Source organism: Nicotiana tabacum, chromosome 12 (genome assembly GCF_000715075.1).
Source record: "Nicotiana tabacum cultivar K326 chromosome 12, ASM71507v2, whole genome shotgun sequence".
Classification (NCBI taxonomy): domain Eukaryota; kingdom Viridiplantae; phylum Streptophyta; class Magnoliopsida; order Solanales; family Solanaceae; genus Nicotiana; species Nicotiana tabacum.
The window spans coordinates 118,106,134-118,118,237 of NC_134091.1; the positions used below are offsets into that span (position 1 = coordinate 118,106,134).

A 12,104-nucleotide genomic window follows, 5' to 3' on the forward strand; every position below is an offset into this window, starting at 1 on the left:
GCAATTGAGGCCCAATGTGGGCTTGAAAGCTTGAAAGCTTAAAAGCTTGTTTTGGGCCATTGAAATGAAGATCGTACTCATTCATGAGCTCATAAATGTAGGCCCAGTAAGGTACTAATTTTACACGATTATATATATATATAAAAAAGACCCTTACATGAATAGCCGGTTGGAGTTGCTGTTTATTTTTTTTAGTAAATATACATAGATTATACACATTTATGCGCATATTATACATGTATTAAACATCCGACGACTATTTTTAGTTTAAGAGGTTGGGATATTTGGGTTAATTCTTCTATATTGTAAAGCTAACTCATGTATAATATGTGTGTAGGTGTGTATAATCTATGTATACTGCTAAAAAAATAAATAGTAAATCTAACCAACTATTTATGTAAGATCAACGTAACCAAAGAAATTAGTCCATTAGTTAGCGCTATTCCGACCCACACAGTCTTGAAAGCTTAAAAGATGTGTTGGGCCATACAGATGAAGATAGTACTTATTCATGGTCTCACGGCCCACTAAGGGGCCAGATGTAGAGAAGGCTCCAAATGTTCCAATTTTTTTTTTCAATTTCAATCAAATATTGTCCAAATGTTGAAAATCTTGAAACTTTTTCAAAACATTTTTTAGTCTTTCGGTGTGATCCCATACCCCACTTGGAAAATTACACTAAGCATATCGTTGTTATTAGTAAGTTTTCTAGTCAACCAATGTTTCAATTTTTATAAAAACTACAACACTCCTCTTGGTGTTTGATTTGAAAAGAATTTTTTTTTTCGGTGCTTTTTTAGTTTCCGAGAAAATTAGAACAAAAAGAATTCACACTTTTCAATTTAAATGTCAAATGACCTATACTAGAAGGGACAAAAGTCCATAATACCAGTCAACATTTATTTCATGCTTATGTTTATTCATAAAGAATTGTCAAGATACCCCCGATATATTTGGTGAGACGGATGAAATCCTTCAACTCTTAGTTAGAGGTAACCGATTTAAGCTTTGAAAATATTATTTTTTTTATAGAGAGAATTTTCTCCTTTAATGGACAACTAGCACGTAATCCAGGCCATGCCTTATGACGAAAGAGGGAGAAAGGGCGGATCACTTGTCGATCCGTGATCAAAGAAAAACTATATCCGAAGAATGTAATACAAATTAACAAGTACAAAAGGATAGAGTTCTCTATTAATCCACGCTTGTTGATGAGACAGTGACAAATGATTATTTTTAAAATAAAAAAATATCAGGACAACCCTCAAATAAAAAATTTAGAAGGATCTAGTGTAAGAAGGGAAAAAAATACAAGAAACTGTAAAGATGCCTTGCACAATCAAAGATAAATCTCAAGGAAGGTTAATAAAATTATACCTATCAACTAATTTTGTTTTCTTACTTTTGTTTTTCTTGTCTTCCAATTAAACCTAATATAAAATGTCAGATTATTAGTCCATATTACGTCCTTAATACTCTTTACCTTAGTCATTATTCATTACTCATTAATTACTACTCGATACTAACTTTTACGTAAAGTTTTCAATTCAATTAATGCCACGACAGTTTCACCATTGATGCCTTTACAGCTTTTCTCCTTTCAGAAAAAGGCTTTTTGTTGCAACATTATAATAACTATAGAATGAATGAAAAGAGACTGCAAAAACTTGGACCACGTAACTTATCATTTACTCTACCTTGTAAAATTTAAAGAGTATAAATATTTATTAAATGAGATAGCTGGTTTTGCATGGTCATTATTATGTTGGGGGCATTTGTTTTGTCTTATAAAGTAAATGGGATTGAATTTATTATTATTATCATACGGTTTATACCATGCTCCTTGACGTTATACATTAAATGAATTTTGTTATGACTTTTATAATTCGTTCCTTTTTATTTTTCACACCAAAGAAACAAAATCTTCAATGTTAGGTCACTCACCTGCATATTTGATAGGTAATACTTTCCCCCTAATTAGTAGAGTCCGCGGATTTTTGATTTTAATTCTATGGGTTCAATTTTATATTTTTTTAGCATTGAACCCATTATATTATAAAGTTATGCATTTATATTTACTATTTATTATAAATTTATGCTCCGCATCGAAAATACTTGATTCAGTTGAACCCGATAATTGTATGCTACATCTGACCCGTCCCTTGTTGATCTAAATCTAACCAGCGTGAATGAAGATTAGTGGAACTAGTTGATTTTGAATAACGAAAAGATTAATTGTAGTGCAAATATTGTTATAACTTTGAAATGATGTAAATATCGAATATCATTTTAATATTAAGATGTTTGACTCACAATACACCTCTAATTATTAAGATGTTATCTCTATAAATATTAAATAATTAAGATTGTTTCTTGTTCTGAAGGTCAGAATGTATGCAAGTTATTTATATGTAAATCATATAAATATTATAGAAAATATTAATTATATGATATTTTAAAAATTATTTGCTTGACGAAGCACTAGCAGCGGTGGCAGTTGGACACTAGTGGTAATTGACGATTTTGGTCGTATAGGTAGAACTTTTATTATCGACAGGCAACAAAAGTGGAGTATACTATTCCTATATGATTATTTGATATTCATGTCATTTCATTTAAAATCGTCTTAATCAAACATTTAAAAATTTATTTTTTTTGTAACTAAAAGTTCTCTATATCTTCTATTATTATATAGATCTTTAACAAGTCTAATTTTTTTCTTCTTACTGAATAGTAAACTTAAAGTAAAACCGTCAACATTACTAAGGCGCGTTTATTAAAAAAACTTCTCTTTTTTCAAATAAATAGATAAATCAAAAATGTATTTGTTCATGAAATTTTATAAGTTCTTGAAAAAATTTCGAAGATAAGTTTATCAAAAATCACTTTTTCAGAAATTTTGGAAAATTTTTTTTCCTCGCTCACAAAACTGTAATACATTTTTAAATTTCAAATATCTTTTTTTCGACTTAACTCAAAATACTATTTCTTTTTAAAATATATAATTTTTATGTCCAAACGCCTACTAAATGTTAATTCCAAGAAACCAAACTATTTCCTCCAAGAAAAATGAAAATATATTTGACAGCATCACTGTCTAGTAAACGTTACTAGTAACTAGTAAGTCAATGTCTGAAACGGAGTAAAGTTTGTGACAAATAAACTGCCCGTGTCACCAAACATGAATACATTAATTACAATCTACTATCGCCTTCAATTTCTTCACCTATTTCCTGAGACCCCATTTTCATCTCAGCCAAAAAACCCACCTGTCCTCTTCTCTCTTTTTTTTTTTCTGTCCCTTTCTTTCTACAGTTTTCTCGTCCCTCTATCCTATAAAGACTGATATCAATGTAACATAACATGGTTGCAGACCAAATTGCAAGAAAAATACTATAGAAATAAGATTACTTGAATTGGATCCAATGCCTTTCAAGCTTCAAAAACACCCCTCAAAATTCAAATAAATGTTTTTAGTAGTCCAATGTGTTTTTCCTTTTAAAATTCAGCAAAGAAATGTATTTTATTACACACCCAAATCATTGTTCCAGTAAAATGAGAAGCATTTTTGGGTGTCTCTGCAAACTCTGAACCCTGTCACGTGAAGTTTAAGCCAAAAAAATTCAAGAAACGAAGCCCCCCAAATCTTGAAATTCTTTGTACTATTAATCCCATTTCTCTTTGTTTATGGTACTGAGTTTTTTTTAGGTTCCATTAAAAGTGAAAGTACTAGCACAGTGAACAAAGAGTAAATATGTTGTGGATTTTGTTTGCTTCTGTTTTGGAGGTGTTGTCAAGTTTGATTTATAGCTTGTGAGTCAAAGCTATTGTCATTGATGATAATGACACTAATTGGCGCCTTCTGTTACACTTCCTCATTACATTCTTTTAAAGTGGTAGATCTGAAGATTCTGGTGTTGAAAGTGATCTTGTTAAAACTCTTTAGATAGAAAGCTAATTGTCTTTTGGATCTTTCAGTTTTCAAGATTCTATCTGATTTTTTTGTCCTCCTCAATACCAAATAAAAACACTTCCACCTTTTTTCCTCCACCATACCAAAACCCAAATCAAGACTCCATTTTTAATCTGCTGTTCAACTTTTTAGTGTTTCATTCATCAGTAGAAATCCAAATCAAGACTCCATTTTTAACTTGCAGTTCAACATTTTAGTGCTAATTCATAAGTAGAAATCCAAATCAAGACTCCATTTTTACTCTTCAATTGAGCATTTCAGTGTTCATTCATCAATGGAAATCCAAATCAAGACTCCATTTTTACTCTGCATTTGAGCTTTTTAGTGCTCATTCATGAAAATCCAAATCAAGAATCCATTTTAACTCTGCAGTTGAGCATTTTAGAGCTCATTCATCAATGAAAATGCCAACTTTAGTGAAAATCAAGAACCCCTTTTGGCTGTAGAGTTGAACAAGAACAATTCAGTGTTCATTGATTCAACAATGGAAATGTTATCAATTTCAATGGGAATCAAGAACCCACTTTTGTACTTAAGGTACAATTCATGTCACAAAATGTTCTTTTTAATCTTTTCAATATTTTCCATATTTTTCCCACTTGTAAAATCAGGAGATGCTGAAGCTTTACTAGCATTGAAAGCCACAGTAGACCCAAAAAACATTCTTGATTGGAAAAAAGGGACTGATTTATGTCAATGGCAAGGTGTAAAAGAATGCATGAATGGAAAAAGAGTTGCAAAGCTTGTAGTTGAAAATCTAAATTTGAGTGGCAGATTGGACGAAAATGCCCTCAATCAATTGGATCAATTACGAGTTTTATCCTTCAAACAGAACTCCATTTCCGGCCAAATTCCTAACCTCGCCGGACTTTTCAACCTCAAATCCCTCTTCCTCAATAACAACAACTTCTCCGGTGAGTTTCCGGCGTCCATCACTGTCCTCCACCGCATCAAAGTCGTGGTACTCGCCGGCAACGATCTGTCAGGCGAAATTCCGCCGTCGTTTACGAAATTATCCCGGCTTTACGTGCTGTATTTACAGGACAATCACTTCACCGGCGAAATCCCGCCTTTGAATCAACCGAGTTTGAGATTCTTCAATGTGTCAAACAATCAACTCTCCGGCCGAATCCCTAATACTCCGGCGCTTTCTCGGTTCAACGAATCGTCTTTCGCCGGAAATGTCAATTTGTGCGGAGCCCAATTAAACCCTAAATGTACAATCTCCGGTCCTTCAATTAGCCCGTCGTATCCTATTAGTCCTTACAATGAATCTCACCATAAAAGAAGCAAAAAGCTTGTCATTATCATCGTTTCGGCGCTTGCCGGAGTTTTGCTGCTCTGCATTTTGACGGCGATTTTCATAGCATGTGTGAGAAAAAGAAGAAGAAAAAATAATGAAGGAAAAAGCAAAGGAATTGAAGCCGCTGCCACCGGCGGGGATGAAGAGGGGACAAGTGGCGGCGGTGGCAGTGGTGGTAATTTTGGAGGAAAAGAAGGGGCATTTTCATGGGATCAACAAGGAAGTGAAGGATTAGGGGCATTGGTGTTCTGCGGACCAGGGGATCAACAAATGAATTACAGCTTAGAGGATTTGTTGAAGGCTTCAGCTGAGACATTAGGGAGGGGTATAATGGGAAGTACATACAAAGCAGTGATGGAATCTGGTTACATTGTGACGGTGAAGCGGCTGAGGGATTCGAGGTTTCCTAGGTTAGAGGAATTCCGGCGACACGTGGAGATTATTGGTAGGCTAAGACATCCTAACTTGGTCCCACTCCGAGCATATTTTCAAGCTAAGGAAGAACGTTTGCTTGTCTATGATTATTTCCCTAATGGCAGCCTCTTCTCCCTCATTCATGGTACATATTATGTTTGTTACTTATTCATTTATATTATCATATTATTTATGTTGTTGAGTGAGCTCATGAATAGTGAAAGAAAACAACGGGAATAGTTAAGCTCATGAGTATTGAAAGGAAGAAAAAACAGGGGTTATTGAGCTTGTGAATAGTAAAAGTAAGAAAAAATGAGCATAGTTGAGTTCGTGAATAGTAGAAGCAAGAAAACGCGAGCATAGTTGAGCTCATGACTCATGAGTAGGGAAAGGAAGAAAAAAACGAGGATAATTGAGCTCGTGAAGAGTGAAACGAAGTAAAAACAGGGATAGTTAAGCTCATGAATAGTGAAGGGAAGAAATAACGGGGATAGATTTGGCGGGAGCGGGATAAACTTGCATTTAAGTGGTATAACGTGGAATTAATTAAGCAAATAACTTATTTACGTCTTGTATATGCATCGAATCAATAGATGCATGCATGTGTTTATTACTAAATTAGGTATTGCAATGGTTAATTAATGCCTAGTGCTCCTCTTTAGATTAAACTAGTTTAGTTTGGTGCAAATACACGTGGGGACAATTTTTTTGTCCGTGAAATCACTTGGTTATAGCTCAATCTCCAAAAGTCGGTTCCTTATTTGACATGGCCTTTTCTTTTTTTGAGTTCGAATTGTGACCTCTTGACTGTTTTATGGAACATTAGAGGACTTAAGTGGCCTATTTTTTGTGTTCATCTTTGTGAACTTTACAGATTTTCCTTGAATTGTTTTGCTTTTTAATATGTTTCTTTGATCTTCTTCAGTTTTCTGTCTTTTTGTTAATTTTGAATTTTCTCCCATATAATTTGGTTTGGTAGTGTATCACTTTCTGGTTGGATTTTGTTTGGTAATGGTGGGGAAGAGAGGGACAACAAGGGAAGAGTGTAGGAGCCAACAAAGAAAATGAGACAAAAAAAGAGGAAAGCATGGAGATAAAGCTTTTAGGAATTAGGTTAACTGCCCAAGTGAGGACAAATATGTAAATCACAAAGTAAGTCCCAAACTTACTTTGGTATACTGATATGAGGATTATAGAAATATTTTATTTTGTTAAATTACTGGGCAAATAAGAAAAGAAAAGAAGTTCAAATAAGTAATAACTAACCTCTTCTAACCTTAGAGCTAGAGATGGAATTTTATTTATGAAAGAAGAGGACAAAGAACAATAGTGGTGTATAGTGATCTGCCTTTTGATTCTTACATTAGGGGGAAAACAGAAAAGGAAGATTTTTCATTTAAATAGATTGTGAAGAAGATGTCATTCTGAGAAGAGATTTTGAATTAGGAAACAAAAGAATGATGTCAATACTTCACTCGCATTTTTCGACCTTGCCATTTATAGATACTAACATAGTGCCAAAATAGTTGTCCACACATATGGAGATAACACATGCTACATTGAAACTAGAAAGACAAAATCATTGTTTTCAGCAATAACTTGCCTATAAGGTGGATTAGCAGCTCTGCTTGGTTTTTTTGAGTTCTGAACAATACAACTATAATGACCCTGCATATTGCTCGAATTTGCTTATGTAAGAGTTTCTTTGCCTTCTGCTGATTTTGCAACTTGTTTACTATGCTGCTAATAACTAAATTGACCATTGAACTTTCAAGGAGACCTGGAAAAGGAAATTGTTTCTCCAGAATAGAAATAATAAAGTTCAAATTGTTTCTCCTTATGTATATACACACAAAATAGATACACATATATACATCAGATACACATATACATCTCTTTTGCTCTTTATACATTTATGTGTTTATGTACTTGTATGGTCAGTATCGAAGCTAGGTATTTGAGTAAGGGGATTTAAATAAATGTAAAAATGTCACACCTAAGATATCAATCTATCTCGAGGGGATTCAATGGTTTATATACATGCAATTTTTTGTTTCTATGTGCACAATGAAATTTTCCAGCGAAGGGGATTCAATTGAACCCCTTTCACCCAGGGTAGCTCCAACAGTGTTTGGTGTACACACACACACACACACACATACATACTTCCTTTGTCATTTATATGATACTCTTTCCTTTTTAGTTCGTTCCAAAAGAATGACATATTTCTTTATATGGAAACTCGTTTACTTTAAACTCTCATTTTGCCCTCAATGATATCCTCTTATAGCCATATAAAAGTCATTGCATGTTTAGTGCTACAAGTTCCAGGGTACTTCTTGTATGTGCCAAAGTCTTTCTTTCTTTCTTAAACTTCATCCAGTTCAAGCATCGCCATATAACATAAAACAGAGGGAGTCTGTATATATGTCTATGTATGTGTGTGTGTGATTATAGTTTGAATTGTCCTAAGTTTTTCTCGAAAACTAAATGTCCTATAAGTTGATCTGTTCCAAGTAAACTGAAGTTGCAATTCCGTTCTATTCTAGAGTGTGTCCGATGTGATACTTAATTTTTTTCCAATAGGAAAACTAGAATACACTACACCAGCGAGTAAGAACAATAAAGTTATTCATCTTATTAACTATTGTCAATTGACATACTGAATACTCAATTCACTAGTTGTAGTACTCTAGAGTAGGAATAGCAAGTTGGGGAATAATAAAAAATCATGTAGTTTAGATGCTAGTCTCTTCAAATAAAGTTCCAAGGATGCAGTGAAGCCATTGAATGTGAGTTGCTCTTTGGGGTCATTAGACCATTTCAGGCACTGTTGAGGAACAGGGCTAAAGGCATACCTAAGTTTGTTGGAACAAAAAGAACGTGGAGGATGCTTCTTGCCTCAAGCAATTGTATATGGACGCACCACCTCAAATAGTGTGTTTCCTCTGGTGTGGTTTAATCTTCTTACCAGTCGTGTAAGACCACATTTGAAGTTCTACAGTACATCGTGTTTTTATAGTCATGTTTCGAATTCTAGAGTTTTAGAATTATTAATCGCTAGGAATGGGGGAGGCAATTGTATTTTTGAAGAGAACGCATCTAAAATTAGCCCGAGGCTTTTTTAATCATTTTCTTGTTTTCTTGTATTTTCCGACAACCAATTTGTTTTGTTAATCAAATAATGCTCCAGATGATAACTATATTATATTGTTACTATGTGATTACTTTTGCAGGGTCAAGGGCTAATAGTGGTTCAAAGCCACTTCACTGGACCTCCTGTCTCAAAATTGCAGAGGATGTGGCTACTGGATTGCTTCATATCCATCAGAACCCTGGTCTGACTCATGGAAACTTGAAATCATCAAATGTACTCTTGGGGGCCGACTTTGAATCGTGCCTCACCGATTATGGCCTCATGCCATTTAGGAATCCAGATTCTCCAGAGGAATCCGGTGCTTCTTCCCTCTTTTACAGAGCTCCTGAATGTCGTGACATTCGAAGGCCAGTAACCCATCAGGCTGATGTCTATAGCTTTGGCGTCCTCCTGTTGGAGCTCCTCACCGGAAAGACCCCTTTCCAAGATCTTGTTCAAGAACATGGATCTGACATACCGAAATGGGTGAGATCTGTTCGAGAAGAAGAAACTGAATCGGGTGATGAACCTGCATCTAGTAATGAAGCCTCAGAAGAGAAACTTGGTGCTCTTTTAAACATAGCCATGGCTTGTGTTTCACTTGTAGCTGAGAATCGTCCCACGATGAAGGATGTTTTAAGGATGATTCGGGATGCTAGAGCAGAAGCTCAAGGGTCTTCTAATAGCAGTGACCATTCGCCAGGAAGATGGTCAGATACTGTCCAGAGCTTGCCGAGAGACGAACATTTGAGCATATGAGTTGTATACTTTTTGAAGGGTTTGAATAACGTGGCTTGATTCTTTTGAATCTTTGAAGCATCAATGAATATGAGTTATAATGGATTTGTTGATTCAGTTCTTGTAAAGACCAAGGGCTTTTTATTTTTCTTGTTTCTAGGTTTAGTTGTTAGTATCTAGGAGATTTGCTTTATACCACTTCATTGACATTCACTAGTTTAAGATCCATTCCTGAGTCAAAAGTTTGTTGCCAGCTTGTTTTGTGAGGATGTAATTGTAATTGAGGTTCCAACTCTTTTTTAGGAAATATCTTGTTTGTATCCAACTTCATGCTTTCATTCAATATTGTCCTTCCTAATGAAATGGCTGATAAAATAGTCTTCATGCTGCAGAAAGAAAGAGATAATCTGCCCTTATGGCTTTTGGTTCTGTGATAAGAGAGAGATAAAAATGCAGACTAATTATTCAATCGAGTTTCAAACCGTGTGACAAAGTCCTCAAGATTTCTCGTATGTATATATATATATAGAAACAGTCCAAGTCCTAGTCCAGAAATGTCACAAAGATCAGGAGAAGATGGTAATTACGAAGACGAAAACTATTATCAAGATGCTCAAGACCCAAACGATGATTCAGAGATAGCTTTGATTCAGTAGCACTATACAATCTTGACACATAAAAATACAAGAATTGCTATCTGATACAAGAGTACAATAATACAACTACCAAAAGGGGAAATGACATAAAGTAAGTAATACAGAGACATTTCAAAAAGAAGACTGAAAATAGCTGAAGAAGACTTGCAACAAAGCTCAAAGAGACTTGCAACAAACTTTGAAAATAATCAGCGAGTGGAGAAAATAATTACAAAACGACAAATAAAAGAGAATCATTTCTATTCAAGCCATGTGACGATATATATATATAAAATCTTGGGTGGGACAAGTCTTTAGACTTGTTTACTATGCAATGGTTGGTTATGCCTCCGGTGGTGGATCCGAGAGATGATTAAAAGAGTAGTTACGGAGTCAGATGCTACAAATTCTATTCATATTTTTGACTATTACTATTCAATTGATTTCCTACCTTATATTAACTAATAACTATGTGAAAATGAAAAATGTTACATTGGCTTAATTTATAGCCCATGGTGCACTTGAACCTATGTTTTTTTTCGTCAAATTAAGTATTTTATATACATATTTTTTAAAATTATTCTTATATTAGCTTTGGTTGAATGATACACTTGATTGGAAATTGAGTTATTTATCCAAAGAAATAAGAATCAACTGTCACTTAATATTTTGCATGCTTCTTATTGCCAAGTAGTTTTCCAGTTGTTCTGAATGTGTTGGTGTTTTCTACTTACTAGTCAAGAACACCACAAAGGAAGTGGAGAAAATTGAGCAAGAAAACACTATCAAGTGTTTTGTGAGAGAGAGATATCACCAAATCACATTATACAGTTTCCTCTACACCTACATTAAATCTAATAAATTGTAGCACTTCACTTCCCTTATTTCCACTTCTTTTACAGCTTCCATATTAAATGCAACAGTTAACAGTTTTTTTTAAAAAGCTGTTTGATAAAATTTTAAAAAGAATTAAGTTTTATCTAACATTGGTATAAAAATATTTACAAAATTGTATCAATATAAAACTATTTACTATTAATAACTGTCTACTAAGTATGTACTACTTACTTGAAAGAGATAGTGCGTAACATGCCGTGGGCGGAGCTAGAAGCCCGAATATGGGTTCGGCCGAACCCATGAGTTTTTGCTTTAACAATGTATTTGAATTAAGAAATTCATTAAAAAAAAATTAAATTTAGAACCAAGTTATTAGCACTTGATTGTTGCTCTAAAATATAGAGTTCAAAAAGTTAAAATCCTTGTTTCGCCTTTAGTAACATGTTAAAGCTGGTCAAATTGCACCGATGAAAATTTTAACATAATGAATTTAGATGTTTTGACTGTCTTTAGATGAATTCAAGATTTAGAGTCTGTATACATAATCTCAACTTAAATTAAGTAATATGAATAATGAATTAATGAGAATTTATATAGCAGAGTCCAACTAATTTAGAATGGTTGTTGTAATAAAAAACAAAAGGTGAATGTATAAAGTTAACAGTAAAATTTTGGATTATTCTTATTGATGATTTACTATTTTTTTTTTAACAATCCTTGAAATAAAATAGGGTCCTAACCAGCTCAAATACACATAATTCCACTCTCAAGAATGAATATTATAGTTATACAAAAGTGGCTCCATATAGCATTTGACAACCTACCAAAAAACAACCTTAAAATGACGTATCTGCCACTATGAATTAAGATCTGATCCTAAAAAGCTTCTTCATTTGGGAAAGTACAGTAATATCAAAATCGGATAGATCCATTCGCGTTTCTGATTCTAAACAAGTTGGAGTTTTTTGAAAGAGAAATATGTCAATGGCTGCGTTTATTAAGCTGGAAGATTCTCCTATGTTCCAGAAACAAGTTAGATTTTGCTTTTAATCCCCTTCTCTCCTTTTT

The 12,104-nt window shown here is 33.9% G+C and overlaps 2 protein-coding genes across 5 annotated transcripts in view; both read left to right on the plus strand.

Annotated features, from left to right (window-relative positions):
- The first annotated feature begins 3,343 nt into the window (after positions 1-3,343).
- LOC107765264 (inactive leucine-rich repeat receptor-like serine/threonine-protein kinase At1g60630) lies at positions 3,344-9,889 on the plus strand. Its single transcript, XM_016583889.2, has 2 exons — positions 3,344-5,835; positions 8,927-9,889. The coding sequence occupies exons 1-2, from the start codon at positions 4,458-4,460 to the stop codon at positions 9,583-9,585; spliced, it is 2,037 nt and encodes a 678-aa protein (XP_016439375.1). The 5' UTR covers positions 3,344-4,457; the 3' UTR covers positions 9,586-9,889.
- Positions 9,890-11,790: 1,901 nt separating this feature from the next.
- LOC107813361 (ADP-ribosylation factor GTPase-activating protein AGD2) overlaps positions 11,791-12,104 on the plus strand; it is a 34,429-nt gene continuing 34,115 nt past the window's right edge. For 2 of the 4 annotated variants that reach the window (XM_075226897.1, XM_075226898.1), the window contains exon 1: positions 11,791-12,068. In XM_075226897.1, coding sequence (XP_075082998.1) covers positions 12,015-12,068 — 54 coding nt within the window. In that variant the 5' untranslated portion in view covers positions 11,791-12,014. The remainder of the gene's footprint in view (positions 12,069-12,104) is intronic. The other 2 variants (XM_075226899.1, XM_075226900.1) reach the window with 1 other exon arrangement.